Source organism: Onthophagus taurus, chromosome 1, assembly GCF_036711975.1.
Source record: "Onthophagus taurus isolate NC chromosome 1, IU_Otau_3.0, whole genome shotgun sequence".
NCBI classification, from domain to species: Eukaryota; Metazoa; Arthropoda; class Insecta; order Coleoptera; family Scarabaeidae; genus Onthophagus; species Onthophagus taurus.
In genome coordinates this window covers 13,579,746-13,600,449 of record NC_091966.1, presented here as the reverse complement: position 1 = coordinate 13,600,449, position 20,704 = coordinate 13,579,746, and the positions used below count along the sequence as shown (strand labels likewise).

The following is a 20,704-nucleotide window of genomic DNA, read 5'->3' as shown; positions in this document are numbered from 1 at the left end:
GAATGGTATTACGATTTTGTATTTAATGCTGCCGGTCTAGATATTTCTCAAGAAATTGGGATAATGACGACGAGGACGTAGAAAATTTAAACTTGAAACGCTTTTGTTGTATAGTAGGCAACCAAAACTACACTCCCAATCGATTTCTTTTTTATAAAAGTTTGCTTATTAAATAATAGATGTCGCATTGAAAAATTTTCTAATTTTTAAATAAATTATGTGTAACTTAATAAAAGCAATGCATAATAATAATAAGAAAATAACCAAAAATTAAAAATTAGTTTACACAATTATAAATATATTCGGTTTCATTTTTTGGAGACTCATTCTTTATTTTCACGGAAACGCTTAATTTAACATATAATACAACACAATATACATAATATATACAATGTAATATTTAAATAAAGATATTAAAAAAGTATTAATTATAAATAAATGTAAAAAATTCAATTATCTTATTAATTATAAATATCTATTGGATCACTTTACATATAAAAGAATGGTGGGGGATCTTAAGATGTTAGATGCAAGCCTTAAAAGGAATATTGAGGTCAATTTATTCGCATAAAACGAATTAATTGGAAAATTATCCGGTAAATTTAGAACATTCGCGAAATTAAAATTGGCAATACGCCAACAATCTTAGCGAAGAATAATGTCGCAGTGATGCCATCTAATATCCAACAGCAAAACTATTTGTACTGAATACGTTCTTAAGATAGATCATTTAAATTTTAAAAATTAATACAATTTAAATAAATAAATATTTATGACTAATCATCAATAAGTATCAACAGTAAATAAATAATTAAGGTCAATTAGTGTAAATTAAAAGTAAATTACGCTGAATTTGGGCGATTTTACATTGGAACGTAACCATTTCAAAAAGAGCAATAGTCAACTCACATTTTAGTGATGTCGCCACAGTTGAGTGTTGTAGAAGTTTTGTTAGAATAAGGTTTATTTTTATATTAGTGAATCATACATGCGTTTGCGGGACTATTTAATTAAAACAACCAAACATTTCCCGCAGAATACCCGTGTTCGTGATTTCTTATATCTATTTAAACCATTACTGTGACAGTGTTTGGTTTTGTTATTTTTTCTTTTGGTATGATCTCATAAAAAACGACAATAATAATTATCAATGTGCCGCTATCAGTGATAAAGTAATTAAAGTAGTGTCGCATTGAGGTTAGGGCAGTTGTGCAGAAATCGTCTTTAGAATAGTACTGATGAACCTCTGATAAAGTATGAAGAAGCAATTTTTCCGCGTCAAACAGCTCGCAGATCAAACGTTTCTCAGGTAAATAAAACGAGAAAAAACGTCGACGATTTTTCTTTAAGTAAATGGGCGTTGTTTTTCTCTCATTTTATTTCAGCAAAAAATCTTATCGCTTCCTCTTGAAAGAATTAGCCACGTTAATTCTCACATAAACGCCTTCTAATAAATATCCCCCTTATCTTACTCACAAAAAAAAACCTTTCAGTGTCTCATCTTTTTTTAGTCAAAATATCGCGGCTTATCTCTATAAAAACATTGTATTTCTAGAGTGTGCAATATTCTGCAAACAAACCAACCTTAATTTTATTAGCAATAACATTTATTTTAATAAAAATGTATCTTATAAGTGCAAATTCTTCCATAAATAAAATAAATTGTTGTTTAATTTATATTAAATTTTTTAGGGGAGAAAAAACTGAAGAACTTAACTATGAGGAATTACAGGCAGCCGAACGGAAGGTGGAATATCTTAAAAGTGCCCTTACCGCTATTTGCAAAAAGATTCCAAACGATGTATCTTCACAAGAAAATAAAGATAAACGACTCGTAAGTTTTTCTTCCTTTTATTTTAATTAATAAAAATCAAATATAGAGTATTTTAAGTAAATTAAACTAAGCTAAGTTGGTTTTCTAAGTAGTTTTTAATGAACGTAGCCCAAACTGTTATTATCTTGTCATTATAATTTTGATTAGTTTCAAATTGAATTAAAGTTTTATTATGTAATTTTAATTTATTTATCTATATTTAGTTTTGTTTAATAATATCGAATTATTGCTGTAAGATATGACCAGTTTACACATTCCTATAAATCTGACACTTAACATAACCTCACAATTATTTTAAATTTGTCACAATATTTCCATGGCAACCTAAGGTTGGCCAACAATAAAATAATTAAATTACTAAATAGTACACAGAATGGAAATTATTGCTTTGATTAATAAATTAAACTGATAAACCAATAATATTTACAAAACGTTGTAATTTCTAAACATTTCTGGTTAAGCAATTTGAAATTTTATATCGGAATGTTTATGATGATTATAAAACCACATGCAACATTTTAATCATTTGCATCTATCTACTGTACAAGATTATACAGTATGTCCGTAAAGTAGCGGATATAAGCGATAAAATCATTATAAAGGTTTATGGAAAAATCACTGAAACGGGTCTAAAGGTTTAAACATTTTCGTCATTTTTAAACGAGTTATGACGTAATCGATATTTTTTTCAAATGGAAATCCCCCATTTTTATTACGGAATATGAAAGAGGATTTTTTTCTGAATCTAGTACAGTCAATATTAATATTGGTTACATGAGAAAATTTTCAAGAAAAATAACTTTACAGTTTAATTAATTCAAATTTCTGTGAGTGTCAAAAACTGATTTAGTAAAGCTTCTTGAAGTGAGGTGGCGCTCTATCATGTTGGAATAATTGCCGTTGTAATTGAGTTGGGTCAACATTATCGGAATGAAGGAAATGATATTGTTTTGAAAAAATGTAAACATCTTTTTCCTGTTAAGGTTTCCTCAAATCAAAATTCTTGGCTAATTTGGATTTTAAGTAGCCCAATACCGATAATTTTGTGTTAGTTGTCCACTCAACGTAAATGTTCCTTCGTCGGAAAAAATTATGTTTTTGACAAAATCTTCGTCATCGTTGCAAAATTGTTGTTACAAAAACTACGATTGATCGTGAATGAGGTTTACTTTATGGGAATGATATTTTGCGGGTTTTAAAATTTTGTGTACCGTCGATTTACTAATTAGACCCAATACTCCTTACAGTAACATGAGGGTTTTCTTGCTCAGCCAAAATCACGTTTTGTTGAACCTCCCCTGAAACATTTGATAGGCCAGACTTAGAGAAGTAGCTAGGCTCACTATACTTTGGCTAGTGGGTTGGCGATCAGCATATATGTTGTATTAAAGAGGTCAACTACTTACTAAATCAGTTTTTGATACTTAGGAAATTGTTGAAAATAATTGGTTAGGTTGGGTTGGGTTGTAACTACTTCAACAAATTTGATGTACTTAAACTTTAAAATAATTTTTCTCGAAAATTTTCTTATGTAACCAATATTAATGCTGACTGTACTAGATTCGGAAAAAATGGGGGATTGCCATTTGAAAAATATATCGATGACGTCATAACTCGTTTAAAAAGGGTGGAAGAAATTCAAAATCTACACCAAACTTTTGCACCAAATTGCAAAAAATTTAAATCGTTAGACCCGTTTCATGGATTTTTCCATACACCGTTTATAATGATTTTATCACCTATATCCGTTACTTTACGGACACACTGTATAAAAAATACTATATCAGATACGCGAGATTTCCTCACTGCAGCTAGTTGCGTTTTTGAATTATTGTGTTTACATACATACGAGAGATAATGCTAAAAATAGTTAGAATGGCTTCAGGGACTTATGAATGCATCAAAATTTCGAGGTCGAATTTTTGCACAATTACGATCTTTCTCTATGCATATGGATTTGTGGTGAAAATTAACGTTGAAATTTTCTATTTTAAGATAACTGGTTGTCTTAAATAATCTTAAAGATAAATTAGGTTTCTATTTATGAATGCTATGATGGTACGGTTCTATTGCTTCTACAGAAAATGAATAACCCATGGGCTGTGATTAATTAATTATGTGATCGCTGATCGCATATCTAAATTTTGTAGAATTTCTTCGAAACGCAACTCACCCATATGTAAAGAAGCTACATACATTACATAAATTATATATCGGATAACCAACCTTGCACCGCGACCTCAAAGATATATTGTACACCGATAGATAATATTATCAGATTTTACCGTGCAAATTTAATGCTCTTAACGAACATTAATACCTTGCTTGGTGAAAAGTCGTTGAGATCCTTTGGGGAGATAAACTGCTACCCAAAAATCGAGAATCTAATACGTTTAACAGCAGGGCAGTGGCATAAAACATGCTCAACCGTTTTCTCGTTCTCCGCACATAGTCGGCTAGACCTAACAACTTGAGGTGTCTTTAATCGGCAGTGCTCAGTAAAGACACCAATTAGAACTTTAATGCCGCTCCGAGCACGTCCTAAAATATTCTCGGGTGTGACAATGGCGATATTAATAAACGACTTAGCATGTCTCATTCCAGGAGAACTGGTCCACAGTATGCGAAGTCTCTCTTCAGCCCACAGTCCAATTCTATGTTTGGCCAATGCAAATGATACACCAACAACAAGCCGTTGCTGGCTCTGCCCCCACAAACACTTTAGCGCTGCCCTCTTGTGCTAGCTTATCTGCCGCTTCATTGTCAGCAACCCTAGAGTGACCTGGGACCCAAATCAGAAAAACTCTGTTATCACAACTCCGTCTGTTTAAAGTTCTTTTACAGTCATTAACCAGAGCCGACACCGCTTTCACGGTCTGCAGTGCCTGGAGAGCGGTTTGACTCTCTGAGAAAAATCGTACTGTCATGTTCTTTCACCGCTCTTTCAAAAAGGATTTTAGCACCCATGTTAATAGCAAATACTTCCGCCTGGAATACAGTACAGTACTTAGTTTTGTGTAAAACTCCCTGCAAATCTCCATCATTATATCAAATACAATAACAAATACTTCCGTCAATATTGTACAGTACGTACCCAGGCTGTGAACTTGCTTAATCCGAAGTGTCTGGCAGTATACTCCTGCCCTGACCCCTTCCGGCGTTTTTGATCTATCTGTGAACATGCAAATATCATCCTGAACCAGAGAATTTTCGTTTTCGATCCAGTACTGATTGTACGGCCATCCAGTACTGGTAGTGATCCCGTTAAATCTGACGGCATTGATAGTACTATATCACTGACCAGTTTGAGCATATTGCTTAAACCTGTAAATGGTAGTTCTAGCCATCTTCTCTATACGCAAATGCAAAGGAGATATGCCAAGCAGAACATCCATTGCTAGAGTTGGCGTCTATTATGTAAAATGCCATTATTCACCAAACTAGTAAATGTCGGCTTTAGTTACAATGCTATCTGCTATCAATTAAGAATTGTGTTCTAGAATTACAAAATGAGAATGCAAAGTGTTTCATAGGCACTTGTGGTAACGCGAAAGTCGAGGGTTCCTTTAAAAACTGCATTTTTCTTTATTTTACTGTAACCAACCTCATAATTTCTCCATTAACTAATATTTTGTAGATATTAATATAATAGATCTTCACTCTTCATTTTTTACATTCTATAATATACAAAGTATTTAAAGAGAAAGTATTGTAATCGATTTTTTATATAACTGTTAATTTCGACTTTAGGTTTATGTCTGTGTACAAATATGCACAAAATGATATCCAACACGATATCTCAAAAACGCAATTAGCTGCGGTGACGAAATTTGGCGGTGAAGATTTAGTTGTTTTGAAATAAAATTTATTGATCCCTATTAATATAGGGATCAATTACTCTGGACTTTGCAGATGTTAATAACATATTGATATCAAAAGCAGATATCTCAATAGCTAACACATATGTTGAAAATCGATGTTTGTCAAAAGCTTATTTCCGACTTCATCTTAAGATATAATTTCAGTTTCAGTTTAAAGATTCTGCGTTGTTTGATAAGGTAATTTATCTTGCTATATATTCGCAATGGAACCATGAAAACATCCCAAGTTATCTAGCTTCTGTGGATGAATTAAAATTTTTTGATCATTTAATTTAATTAGTGATTATCAATATTTTTTTTTAGTGAGGGCTTTGACGTTCTCTTCGACAATGTTGTCATTGATACCATCTTTTATAACCGTAATTCCTTCTCAGTAACACCTTCTGAGAAGAGATTGTTCTTAAGACTCAGTACATGCCAAATATTACATATTTGAAAGCGAAAATGTTGTAAGATTCGGTGATCAGTTTAGCTAAATGTACTTTTCACTAATATTTATAATGTCTGTCGATAAACCGCATGGCTTCAACCTAAAACCGAGCTGCCTTGTGGTTATTGCTATTCCAAATTCCAATTAAACTAGACAAACGTTGCCGCCCCGCAGAAAAATATATGCGGTGGATGGCTATTACGCGATCCTAATAGCCTCAGTGTCTAAAACGAAAGGTCTCATCTTAGAGCGCTTTAGCGTCACTATCTATGATGGGTGGGTGGGATGCTAGACCACTTATAACTCACGCTAGGACTATGCCAAAAGTAGCCTTAGTGGTATCTCATAACATGAATTTCCATTACTTCCGTTTAATCTGCCCATTCACTTTTCTACGGTCCACTTCTGCGGTTAGCTTTATGGGTACCTACTGGTTACTTACTGGGTATTAATGCAAGATTAAAAGTTTACTTGATAAAAAGATTTCGTGCTGACGAAGCTGATAGCAAGTATCTCTCAAGTGTTTTTTACACTAGTTTTAGTACAACTAATTTCGACGCTGTATTATTATATTATATTACAACATAGAAAATAGTTTTATAGCAGGTTTAAAAAAAACGTATTTTTTTAAGATAAAATAATGAATTACGACAAGAACTGTTCACTAAAAGAGGTGACTTATAGGAAGGAAAATAGGATAATATAGCATTATTTGAGCATTTTACACATAAATATGGTAAGAGAAGAGTAACAGATTACATTTTTCTCTAGTAAAGAAATGTTACAATGTAGCAATAAAAGTTCTTATCTTCTTTTCCTGGGTGTGGTAATGGTATGTTTGCAATTTTTGTTCTTATGCAATTTGTTTGGCGCAAACATATTCTATCAGATAATGTATATAAAAATTTAAGCTTCTTTAAGAATTAAATGTTATAGAGTTAAATATTTGACTTTCTTGGAGCACTTGAAACATAGATATTTTTTGCAAAATATCGGTGTTGAAACCTTTACTATTTTTTTTATCTACGTTCTTACATCACATTTAACTTGCCAAAAAGCCCTTAATTAGTTTCGGAGATATTTTCCAAAAAAGTGAAAAAATTTTAAAAAGTAACGCAACCCATCCCAATCCACTGCGTATAAATACTAAACCTGCTACTTGCCTAGCAATGTTTGGTGCTTGAAGTAACCTTGGAAAGTATTTGTGCGAGTCTTTTTAGTTGGGAGTTTGAGATTTGTTCGATGTCATCGAACGATTGAAGAAGCATTGTTCATTGTAATATCCTTTTTTAATTTTAGCTAAAGCATGAATAAACTATTCTTACAAACAGGCGACTTAGCGAACTTTTTTATCTTTTTTTTGTCTTCTTGTATTCTACATCACTGCCATTAAGTCAACAACGAACCTGAGAAACGTTTTGATTTATCAATCTTTCATCTAGAAATACGAACACTCATAAATTTGTTCTTAAAAATTACGTCATAAAGGTGTAATTTAGACCTTTTGGAAATGATAAAATACCGGAAACCGAATACCTATTCGATATCCGACCGGATAGTAGAACGGGAACGAATACGTGGAATATTCTAATTTTAATATTAATTTCCAAAACGTTTTTTTCATTACTAGAATCATAAAAATGAAGAGTAATCGCTCGTTTAGTTTCTCTTTTAATTTGTCTCACTTAATATTCATTAAAGGTACCTGGATAATTGTGGACAATTTTGGTCTTATAACTTATATGTTACCTAATAGAGATTTCCTGCTGTTAGCGTTCGTTTTAAATTGGTTAAAGTTCATTGCTTCGTATGTAGGTGAATATTACAGTTTATTTTATTATCATTCAAAAAAAAAATTAAATTTCGTACTCTAATATTATTATTTTGAGAATAGTTTTAGAAAATACCAATTCGTGACATTTATCTAAAGGTTGTTGTTACAGCTGAAATGAGAACATTGATTGATCCTGCAGAAAGATTTTATGGGATAAATATGGTATATTTTTGTTCTTGTTTGGTTCTAAAATTAATATTTTTAACAATTCCACAAAATATTCAATAATTTTGTTTGTTTTCTTTTATAGATATACTTATGAGTAATATATGTATTCGCAAAACATATCTTATCAGAAACCACGTTAAGAAATCAGTATTCCACGGAAATTTGTCTTTAATCAGTTTATTTGTTGATAATCTAAAAATCAATAAACAGTTAATTACTTCTTAAATATTAAATATTAATTTTTGAGAAAATAGATCATTCGTTACGTTGATTAATTTTGCGACATTAGTACATACAATTAAAATGAAAGTTTTAGAACGAGGTGCAATTTGAGAAAGTGCAAACGGAGGTTTGCTGTAGATGTCTTGACGTCTCGTGAATTTTAATGAATTCTTTTATGTACTCGTCTTCATTTTTTACGTTGCGCAAATCGTTTTATTTAATTGGCGAAGCTTTTACTTTTATATTTACTTCGTTTTCTTCTTATAACTACACACTTACAGTGAGAAAAATTATTTATGCTAAACAAATCATAAAATTATTTGAAAACGTTACTAATTATAGAATGATGACACATAGTTTTAGTACTTTCCATAACTTTGACCTTTAACGTCATAATGGAAAGCACAGTATTCTTATTGTTGTAGACTTTATTTTACTTTGGTAATTTTGCTGATACAACTTAGATGATTGTGTTATTGTCCTTCAAGTGTTATGCAATTGAAATTAAGTTCGATTTTATGACATTCTTGATGGTATGCCTTCACATTAAGATAACAGTTTTAAATGGGATAATTGAGAAGTGTGACTCAGATCTTAACAAAGTTTTTAATGGGTATAGTTCAATAAACTTATAATATATTTATAATTATTTTTAGAATTGATAATCTGTGAAATTACATCTTACGCCACGTGACTTAGATACTAGCTAATAATGCATAATCAATCAGGTATACACAAATAGATTTTATCTTCTTCTTGGATGCAGTGACCAATTTGAATAAAGTACTTCTTAGAAAATTATTGGTTTCGTGGCATCTTTACCATATCTTGCAAATTTATCATTCAAGTCATAACATTATGTTTTTTGAATTACCTGGTAATTTGTATCAAATTATTTTTGTAGTATCACGTCGTTTTTTTTACGATTTGAGCAAGAACTCTAGAAATTTGTATACCATTTGGTCTCTGTGCAGAGTTTCTACTTTAAGATAGTCATCAAGAGCAAATATCGTTTAGTTATAAATCGTGGTTTCACTCACATAATAGTGGCCGTAACAAAAATTTGTAATTCAAAAGAAGAGAAAAGGAAACCGTAATAGGAACGACTTCACTTCTGATAAACATAAACGAAATTGAAAACGCCTTTATCAGTGCAATTTTGAGTATCGTTTTACAAAGAATTGATACGATAAATAAATCTCTGCAAACCATAGATTACGAATAAGTTTATCGTTCTTATGAAAAATTTTTGAGCAAAGGCACGAATTTTCGTGCGAGTTTTCAGGCGATGCGTACAAGTCACACATCTGTGTGGAGGATATTGAAGGAATACCATTAACACATTCAAAAAGTGCGAATGTTAATTCCAACTGATTATCCCAACAGAGTTAAATTTGCCGAATGGTACTTGAATAAAATTAACGACGAACCAAGATTTCATAGGAATCTTATGGATAGATGAGGCATGTTTTACAAGAAATGGCCGAAACTATCTAAATGCAGATTTTCCAAACAGATGGATCTGCACGTTCACCAGATGACTCCAGTTGATTTTTGTATTTGGAGTCATATTAAATCACTGGTTTATGAGACACCTGTTAATACAGAAGAAGAGTTAGTAGCTCGAATTATTCGTATGATATTCGTAAACGTCCTCAACTATTTCGAAGAATTTGGGATTCGATTGCAAATCGTTACAACTTGTGTATTGAAAATGGTGATCGTAACTTTGAACAATTTTTATAAAGATTGATGCAGTATTATTTCTAATAAAATGTTCCTTAATAGACATTGGTAACAGAGAAATTTCAGGGACACTGGTTTATTAATAAAAAATGTTAGCAATATCAATCTGACATAATATACAAACACACAAATATGTGCGTATATTGTGATATTGTATTAAATAGCATACAAGATATTTATAAAACCACAAAAAAATGCATTGCACGTTTCTGAATCTTGATATTAAACATTATTTATCAATTATCCTCAATGCCTATTATTTTCTCGAGTATGTATCAAAACATAGCTCATTTATATAAATCGATTTATCTTGAATCGATTACAAGTATGTTACAAAAAGCATAGTATAGACCGTAATGGGCAAGCCATTGTTTATAGTCGACTGCGCCATAAATAATAGTATCTCGCAAAGACGCATTAAAAAACTTACTGTTCTCCTGCCTTGATGCAATAACTAGTATTATGGAAAAAAATAATGGTGTATAATAGCCATTATTTATATAGAGCAGAAAATTAAACCGCATTGACACAGCCTAAATCATTGTCGATTTTTTGTGGTTTTTAAGATAACAACTCACAAATGATTAATCTTTTTTATTTTGTAATGATTATAATCGGGTGGTTTATTTATTTTATAGAATAAACCAACCATAAGATCACCATCGTAAATAGACTTATGGTTTGTTTATTGCTTGCAAGATAGTATTAGTTTTTTCGGTTCTTTAGTCTTTAACTATCTTGTGCCCAGAAAGCGTAAATAGTAGATTACACCCTAATATTAACATTTTATAGCTATAGTTATGGATAGTTTAACTTTTTTATTAGTTAATCAAAAGTTTGATGTTTGTTGAAGCGATAAATTAAACCGATAAAAAAAAACTTCAATCGCAGTGTAAACTCAGTATAGCGCATTAGAATAAGTTAGCAATATTAGTTAATCGAAATTATTAAGAAAATAGCAATGATGTTAAATCTTAGATTCTTTATGCTACAATTCAAATAACGAATTCTAAGGCACTTATTGGCTATTATTGATCATAAAAAATCCTTTGGTTACAAGATCGAAAATTATTTTTTTTGTTGGGTTAAACTATAATACTGTATAAAAATGATATAAAAGTTTTTTCGCAATTATTTCCTAGTTGTATAGCTTAATCTTTTTCGGCTATATAGTGACAAAAGAAGGCGCGAACATGCAAAATCAGCACTCAATGGTATTCTAAAACAATCAGTACACATTTTTGTATCATTTTAATGTATATAAATTTGGTGCCTATTTTGGCAGAGAATGGCAAATTATTGCAGTACTTAATATAACTAGCAATTTTAAATTGCTATATCGAATCATGCGGTGATAAATAGCGTAAACAATATATACAGTTTTGCGATAGTGAAAAATTTCAAGTTTAGCAACTAAATTCTTCACTAATCGCGCGGGGCCAAAAACATCGATTTATATCTATTATAGTTAAGGGCCTAAATAAGGAGATCAGCCAAGGACTAAATATTGAATGAATAAATTTATAAATATTAGTACTTCTTATGTTCTTATCTTATAAATATACTTTATTTTTAGACAGATTCGATAAATGTGAGTGACGATAACAAGCTAATTTTTCTTTTCTCAACTAACTCTGCCCTGTTGCTCCCATATGCAGCAATTTACCACCTGCCCCGCAGAATCTAAAATTCGTTTACTTATTAATAAAAAGGAATTTATGTATCAAAGTGGCAAAACCATATTTTTTTTTTAATTTGAACATTCTGCTTAGACAATGGTATTTTCTCTAAAGACATTAAGAGTGAAATCGAGCTCTTAGATAAGAAGAATACTTAAAACGGTTATAACCATGGTTACGCTTCTAAAAAATTCGAGACTTTAGATGATTAAAGAACAAGACAAAAATGAAGAATACTAAAAAGTTGTACTTCAGCAATTCGGGGTTTATTAAATGTAATCAATTTTACCATACAAAAAGTTGTAGGTGCTGTTCACTTCCTTGCCTCTGATGTTGTTATGTATTTGTTTTGAACCATTTATCAACTATTGATAACATTGATTGAATCAACAAATTAACATTTTCCCTTTGTTGCACTGTTTCTTTTTCTCGCTTATTCTCAACAAAATCAGTTACAGAAAATAACGATTTCCTGAGCTGGGCTAAGCAAAACGAAAACAAAACATGTAATTTCTCAAAATTGTTACCATTTTTGTTGATACAGGTTTGTGCCTACGACTAATGATCCTGACAACAAAATTGAAATGATCATTATTTTTTCTGGTATTGATTCGTGAACCTGTGGAAAACGTATATCTTCATTTTTATGTATCCCCACAATGTCGATGTTTGAATCCAAAATCTATTAGAGTTAAGTTGGGAGATCGGAGTGACCAAACTATTGGTTCATCCTGCCTGATCCATTTATTAGAAAAATCACGATTCAAATTTCCCTTACTTGTAATCTAGCATATGCTCTATGTGCTCCATTGTGTTGAAAAAATCTTGTAAAGAATGTCCTTTACAAGACCTAGGAAAGTGTTCTCGCAAAAATTACAAGTTTTACCATTCAGAATTCTTGGCAGAAAATATGGATGATCTGCCTTCTAAAAATTCTAATCCAAACATTCGCACACCAACGTCTTTGCTTATTTCGCTGTCGTACAATAAGAGATTTTTCATAGTGCTAATAATGATGGTTGTGGTGATTATAAACTCCTACATCGATTAATAAAGCTTTAAGAAAAAGGTCAGGATTCTGATGAATTCCGTGTAATGCCCATGTGCGAAAATTTGCTGTATAGATCATCTCCGAGATATAGCATTCGAACGGGCTGTATCTTTTTTCTGACCATTAACAAAATAAAAGCGTTTTATTACTACACGGATTACTATCAATACTTAGCGATTACACCAAGTTGGGTTTGAGTGATCAAATAACTTTACGTCGAATTGTAATCTTGTGTGTTGATTCTTGATCTTTGATTCAACTTTTCGAAACCCGTAGTAAACTTCAAATGCTAAAATAGCCGATATGGTGTTCATGTATGTACAATGGGAGTGCTTTGAGTGCACGTAGTGTCTATGCGGAAACATTTTCCAACTGGCTACTACCTTCATATGTAATGTTTCAATGGCGGTTCACCGTCTAAAGGAAACTGGGTCATTTAAAAAAAAAATCTTATAATAGTGGACGTTAGAGATCCATATGTACGCCGGAAAAGAACAAATATTAAATGCAGTGGATGAAAATCCCGAAACAAGCAGATGTTGTTTCGACAACTCTTTGGGCACCTCATTTACCCTTACTATATTTAAGGTGTGCAAGCTCTCACTTTTCCAGATTACCACACAAGACAGACTTTCTGTTAATGGTTTTTACAGGAAGCTGCTGACTTTTAATCACGTGTCTTGGAAACTAGACATCAACAGCGTTTTAGTGTAAACATTTGATTAGGCATCACAGGGAATATGATTAATAAAAGAAAAACGATGAATTATATTTTAACGATGTTGGAATCAACCATTTTCAAGATCATAGAGAATAGGCTTTTAGGTCATACATACCTTGATTTCCCCGAAAACACTCTTCCTACACTTTTTGAAGACTTACCGTTAAAACAGCTACTAAATCTGTTGTTTATGCAGGATGGAACTCCACCGCACTTGCGTGGCCTGCACGATATCTCGATTTGAATCCCGTAGACATTTGTTTATGAGGCTATTTAAAAAATTTAATTTACGCGACACCTGTGCAAAATCTGGAAGATTTGCGCCAACGAATAGAACACAACTGTCAGATGGATCGTGAAATGACTGATTGTTTGAAAGGGTGCAGGCTTCCTTTCAACGCAGATCTAGATTGATCTAGAAATTGCATTGATGTTGCAGGACGATATTTTGAACATCTTCAGTCATGATTAGAGTCCATTATAATAACTAATAAAACAAATTAATAGAAAGTAATAGAAACCCCGAGTAAAATACTGGATATCTTTTCAAAAAATGTGTCATCCATTCACCTAATTTTTTACACTTTACTGGAGCTGGTTTCTTCAAACAATTCGGTAATTGATCATTAAACAAAGAATACCCCATATTAACTACAACTGTATCTATACCAATTTTGCAAGCTAAAGCTGTTTTCAGATTCTTTGAAGTCCTAGACATTGCAGCAATTATTTTATTGAACCTTTTAAGTTAAAGCAATACTATGATTGATGGTGTCATTGTTAACTGAAATACTCATTTCACCTTCCATATTTCGTAAAGATCAGCCATATGAGATAAAATATCATCAGGTACGTTCGCAATAAATTCTTCCCGGCATATTCCTTCCCCTAAATCTCCAGTTGTGGCTGCAAATGCATAAGAAAGTTCCACATATCTTTAATACCGTTGTTATAGTAACCAATTTCAGCATTCCAAAAACTTAAAGGAAGTTGGCAACTTTGTCATGGTAAAAATGAAATGGTTTAAAATGGTACCTCCTGTATATTTCATACTAACATCAATTTATTTAATTTTTTTTTATTATTCGCAATAAATATAGTGCAACGCTATATTTGAGATGATATATTATCTGCTTGGCTTCTGCAAATTCAAATATTTGTATGAACATGTTGCTTGAAACAATGCTCGTGCACTTATTTCTCGTTCGATTTCAAAACAATCTTCCATTCCACTCTAAAACAGTCTTTCTACATGGAATATTTGTCTACAACACTTTTTTTGACACAAACTGTATGTAACAAAATTTACGAATGACTAAATAGAATTAGTGCAGATTTAATAATAGAATTGATGACACAATTTGTGTTTTATAACATTTTACGGTTAGCAATATTCCCTGTAACAATTAAATTTTCAACACTGATTTAAAATTTACTAATATCATAAGAAATAAATTGATTTCCGTGTTACGAGCTTCCGTGTTTATTTAGGTTTAATTTACGATTACCCAATTTACGATTACGTTACTTCTGACTAATAATTATTACAAATAATTATAATTATTTGTATCCGTTAAGTAATTTAACATTTTTTAAATAAAAATCTGTAATAAAATATCTACACCATAATGATGTTTACAATCATTATCACATATTTTATCATTGTTATTTTAACAAAATTTGATTCAAACGTCATCGTTTAGACATTTATTTTCGTTGTTAACCATATTTTGTGCAAATTTTCCCATGATTCATTGTTTGAAAAAGATGAGAAAAAATGTCTCAGCTCAAACAATATATAGAATGTTATAGAGAGCGAAATTAAATTCCTAACTGATAATAAAAAATAAAATGAAATTGCTTTATGACGTATCATAACATTGTTTAAAGCTTTTTTTATATAATCGATTTCATTTCTTACGAGTTTTTATCTTTATGTGTTATGTGTTTGTAATAATAACTAATATCTTCTTAATTAATAAATTAATTGAAAGTAAGAAAGTTTCTATTCTATTGTACCTATTAGGTGAAAACGAGGTTAAACAATTTCAACAAACATTCTTATCAATTAAATTAAATTGAATTAAGGTTTTAGCACACGATTTTTTTTAGTTTACCCGCATGTGTGAGAACATATGTTGAAATTTAACATATGTTATTTTAATACTTAAAAAAGAAAATCGCTGTTTATTTATTTAAAAATAAACATTGATATAGTTGTTTTGTTACAAGACTTTACATACAATAGAATGAAATTAAAATAAAATTACGACAGGAAATAACATATATCCTTATCAAAAGTACAAACCGCAACTCCACAACAAATAAGGTAATAAAATTTTATTGTATTAAGGTCGGTTTCCTTTATCCTGTTTAAAATGTAACTGGAATACAAAAAGAAATTATAAATCAATCACAAGCATGAATTTATACATATTGTCTTTAGACATTTAATTCATTAAATTAAATGAAGTTGAATTAATATCTAGTTACTGATAAGCTCAGATAAATATTTATTGTTGAAGAGCAATACATGACATGTGCTTATATGAGATATTATCAGAATTATGGAATTTTCATTCACGCAATTTCCTTTGTGTACGTTTTTAATCGCAAAATAATATTGAAACTATAAATTATTGACGGATCGTTCTCAGTTAATATTTATAGTAGGCTATTATTAGAATGTTTATAACGAAATCGTGCTGTTCAAATCGCTTTTCACCCAAAAATCGGTTAAATCGCTCCCAATAAAATTTACGCGGTCAACGTTTGAAGGTAATATTTTTAGCTTTTACGGTGGTACGAATTTAAATTACTGAAAGACGTGAAATGTTTACAAGTTGGTTTATATTTTTTTTAAAAAACTGTACTTTTTTAAATTTGAATGTATAATTTTAATTTTTTTTACATCCATAGAAAAAATATACAGAACATCAATTGTACACCGTATTCGATCAAAGCACCAGGCGAATATTTGATAATCCGGAAGGAAATGGCAAACCGGAAGAAATTTGCGAGCTATTCCGTGAAATACTCACGGAATGTGCACAGGCTGAACTCCAACTTGCCGAAGAACAATTTGCGCACGAGCTAAAGGTGGAGAACTTTGTTGCTAAACCTCTACAGGAATTACTTGATAAGGAATTACCAAACATTTTAAGGCTGCGAAAATCGCTTACCAAACACGTATTAGATAAAGATTCCGCAAAAAACCGATATAACAGTGTAAGTAAATAAATAAAATCTAAAAAAATGTTGTGCAAATTTTAACAACTTTTTTATTAGGCCGCTAAACATGGTGCACAAAAAGAAAGCATTAAATCGGAAATGGAAGATGCTGACATCAAAGTCGAACAAAGCAGAGATGCTTTGGCCGCCGAAATGTTTACCGTTTTGAAGCGAGAGAATGAATTGTGCCAGTACATTTTGCAATTGTTGAAATTACAGAGGGCTTACCATGAAAGTGCCTTAAAAAATTTAAACGGAATCATACCGGAATTGGAGAAAAAAATTGGTAAGTGGATTTAATTTTTTTGTTTACATTAGCGTACCCATTTTAAATCGAATAATGTTTCTGGGAAATTGTACAAATTTCCTTACATTGTTTATTAGTGAATAACCTCTGAGAAATATACTGCTTTTGTGAAAGTTATATCAGACTTCATGGAATTTGCTTGCAATTCCCACACAGTTTCATCACCATCATCATACTTGTTATTAGTTATTATTAGAAAAGTCATTTAACTCATCTAGTATATTTAGTTTTCTGTTTTTTTTTTGCTTGAAACAAATAACGTGCTTTGAAGAAAATTAATTTTTTTTATTTTTTGACTGTTACTTTCTACTGTTACTTATTTATGTGTTAGGATTTGTAGTATATTACATTAATTGTGGGAGAATCCTAGATTACATCTAGATTGGAAGATGTCCAATTTCTTCAAGAACCTTTTTCTTACACCAAACGATGGTCTATTATAGAACAAAGGTGTACTTTAGTTTGGTTAATAGTAGCTCATAGAAGGGAGATAGGTTGGCAAATTAGTATCAATGAAAGATCAACGGTACGATTTTCAAGGCTGTAAACGAACTTCCGAGATGTACAGAGAATTGTAGTTAAGAAGCGGTCGATATCTGTAATTAATATCATAGTTATATTGTCCATACAATAGTATTGAATGCATTTTGAAAATTTAGTAAATCGTACAAAATATATAGTTTAGGTTCATTTATGTTGGGTTGGTACATAAATACCGTAAATACCATAAATATAAGTACAACAAATATAGAAGTACAATAAAAACATGTCTAAATGACTATTCCGCTTGTATTTACCATAGTCATCAATAACGCTTCTCATTTGCTTGATAGACTGTTAAAGTCGCCATTCTTGGAGCAAATCCACGCATTGATTTACGCTTTGCCCTTCAACACGTCCAAACAGTCATCAATTTTGTTTAATTGTTAGGTTTCAGTAGTTTCACTGAGTATTTGATATAATAATAAGTGGACGTCTTTGTGGGAGGATATGGAGGATCACTTCTAAATCTTATTTTCAACGATCAGACGCTCAACACGGATCGTCCTATTCTAGGAAAATTCTAGGACAGCTTCTTCCTTGGGAGTTCTCTTGATTTGTGTCAATAGATTTGAAGATGATGGTTCCGGCTGTTTTTATTGATTTTTCGCCGTCGTTTTCAAAATAAAACCATTTGCAAACATCTTACAGCTTATTTTCTGTATTTTTATTGTGTTAATTTATAAGATGAATGATCTTAATATTCAGTTTAAATGTATGTATATGTTCCCTGTGAAATGTAACACACTTACATTCCAAACAGCTTGAAATATAATCTTTAGCAAGACTCGTTTATTAGGTATGTAACGCTTCGATCAATTTTAATCAAATTATGTCTTAAAAAACGCGAGAACTATATTTATGTTTATTATCAAATTTAAATGTGTTATTAAATTAAAAAGGCGAAAGGAATGATAATTATTGTATTCATTCAATTTCTAAGATAAATAATAAAAATAAGATAAAAAATAAAATTGTATGAGTTATATCGTATATTATTAAATAATTAATAAAACTTTTTATCTGCTGTCCATTTATAGGTATGCCGATCAGGTTTCAAGTTCCTCAATAAAGTGTGTCTGTCCCTCTTCAAATCGCTTTCGGTTATCTCTGCCAAAACCTGGTACAGCACGGTTTACGAATATTGATGAGTAATATTTTCAATACGATTATCAACTAAATAAACAAAATATATTTTACAAAAATTAGTTCATGGTACAACAGTTATGAAAAAAAAAAATGCCAGTAAAAGCAGCGAATAATTGTGCACCAACCTATTTATTTGTTAGATATCCAAGATCTTCAAATAAAAATATTTAGAATAATAATTGATCTTAAGATATAATTTGTTTGCTTCAAACCTTCATGTTTTCATTCTTCAAAGTTAGTATGAACTCTTTCTAGAAATTAAAATGTTGTTTATCTTTTACAAATTTTGGTAAACGTATTTCATTATGCTTAGAATGAAAGTGTTTTATACTTCACGTCTACAATGAGTGATATAGATAGCGTTATCCTCACGTTAAAGATATCTCATACTTTACATCTATTACCGAAGTTTTACTCCTCTTCACTGATCTTCTTCAGATATAAATTATATTTCCACAAATAAGCTAATACTAATCTATTATTATTGTTATTAATATTCAATTATTGCAAATACAACATAAACTCATCCACGTCTTCGTTTTCACCCAGACTGTATATGTTCGTTATTCCATCACTTCTTCCTCAAGTTCGTCACATTTTAGCGAAAGACTCCACCGTTTCCTAATCCTTTTCACATAATGTGTTGGATCTGCTGTCTACTTATTCCATACCAAACGCGATAATCATCTTATTCATTTATCAGTTCTCTTATCTTGTTAACGTCCTGTCGTTGAGTAACCCTACATCCTTTATTATTGTGATCGTCCGTTTGTATAAATATTCTTGTTTTGATTGCACCCCAGCACTTCCAAAATTTCTCCAAATTTGACAATCTATCTATCTTCCACTTATATCCTAAACCACGTCTACCTACTTCAACCCTCAATCTTGCTACTTTCATTGCCTATCTCACTATGGGTATACAGAGTGTCCCGTATCTTCTGCATCATTATACAGTTGAAGGATACATTGTTCTGAAGCGATTTTTCTAATAAATTTTTTTCGAAATGTTTGTAATAACCGCACGGGAACTGTTTAAAGTTGTCCAATAAGAGATCGTAAATGAGATTCAGGCAATCGATCTCGCCCTCGGCCGGTCTGCCGCGCCACGCCGTTCATAATTGGTTTCGCACGTGTACTCACCAATAGATTCGACAAGGCTCTATTGGACGACTTTAAACAGTTCCCGTGTGGTTATTATAAACATTTCGAAAAATTTATAAATAACACTAACCTATAAGATGTCGCCGCCCAGACGCAGAAAAATCAGTTTTGGCGGGATACCCACCCCCAATGTCCTTTCTGGTTATTCTGTGGTTTTAAGTCGCAAAACATTAACGCTGGAGCGGGGATGTTTGAAAGTCACCTTTCTAAACTGTTCGGGCCCTTGTTATTACTCTGTTGCATGTTTGTACTAATTTTCTAATTGGTGTTGTGTTTCTAGTATTTGTTCAAAACCCATAATCTCCCAAAACTTGCGACTTAAATAATTATACTTTTTTGGCCTATATCTATTGCACCCATTTTCTTCTATTATACCTAGTTAAAAGTAAGATCTTTCCTTTTCTTCACATTCATTTCCAACGGTTTTTAAGAAATCTTTCTAAACTTTGCATAATTTTTTTCGCCACTTTTGCTCTTTTTGCCATCACGGCAATGTTATTAGCTTTGACTAGCCCACCAGATATACCTGGTATTATATCTGGTATCTGGATACGTAATATAAGAATACAAAATTGTAAGTACATATATGCTTAAAAAAGCTGAAAATATTGTGAAAATAAGCAAACATAAAATGGCAATGAAGATTAAAAATGCATAAAAGTTAAGACTAGAAAGATAATATTATTGTTAGATTATTTTATAAAAAAAAACATTTAATAGCTGATTTTTTTCTAATTTCCTTTCCAT

At 31.2% G+C, this 20,704-nt stretch overlaps 1 protein-coding gene across 1 annotated transcript in view; it reads left to right on the top strand.

The window, feature by feature from the left end:
- The first annotated feature begins 917 nt into the window (after nucleotides 1–917).
- The window catches only part of LOC111422224 (rho GTPase-activating protein 92B-like), a 27,770-nt gene continuing 7,983 nt past the window's right edge, over nucleotides 918–20,704 (top strand). Inside the window, exons 1-4 of the mRNA XM_023055426.2 lie at nucleotides 918–1,309; nucleotides 1,693–1,834; nucleotides 16,486–16,794; nucleotides 16,855–17,083. Coding sequence (XP_022911194.1) covers nucleotides 1,257–1,309; nucleotides 1,693–1,834; nucleotides 16,486–16,794; nucleotides 16,855–17,083 — 733 coding nt within the window. The 5' untranslated portion in view covers nucleotides 918–1,256. The remainder of the gene's footprint in view (nucleotides 1,310–1,692; nucleotides 1,835–16,485; nucleotides 16,795–16,854; nucleotides 17,084–20,704) is intronic.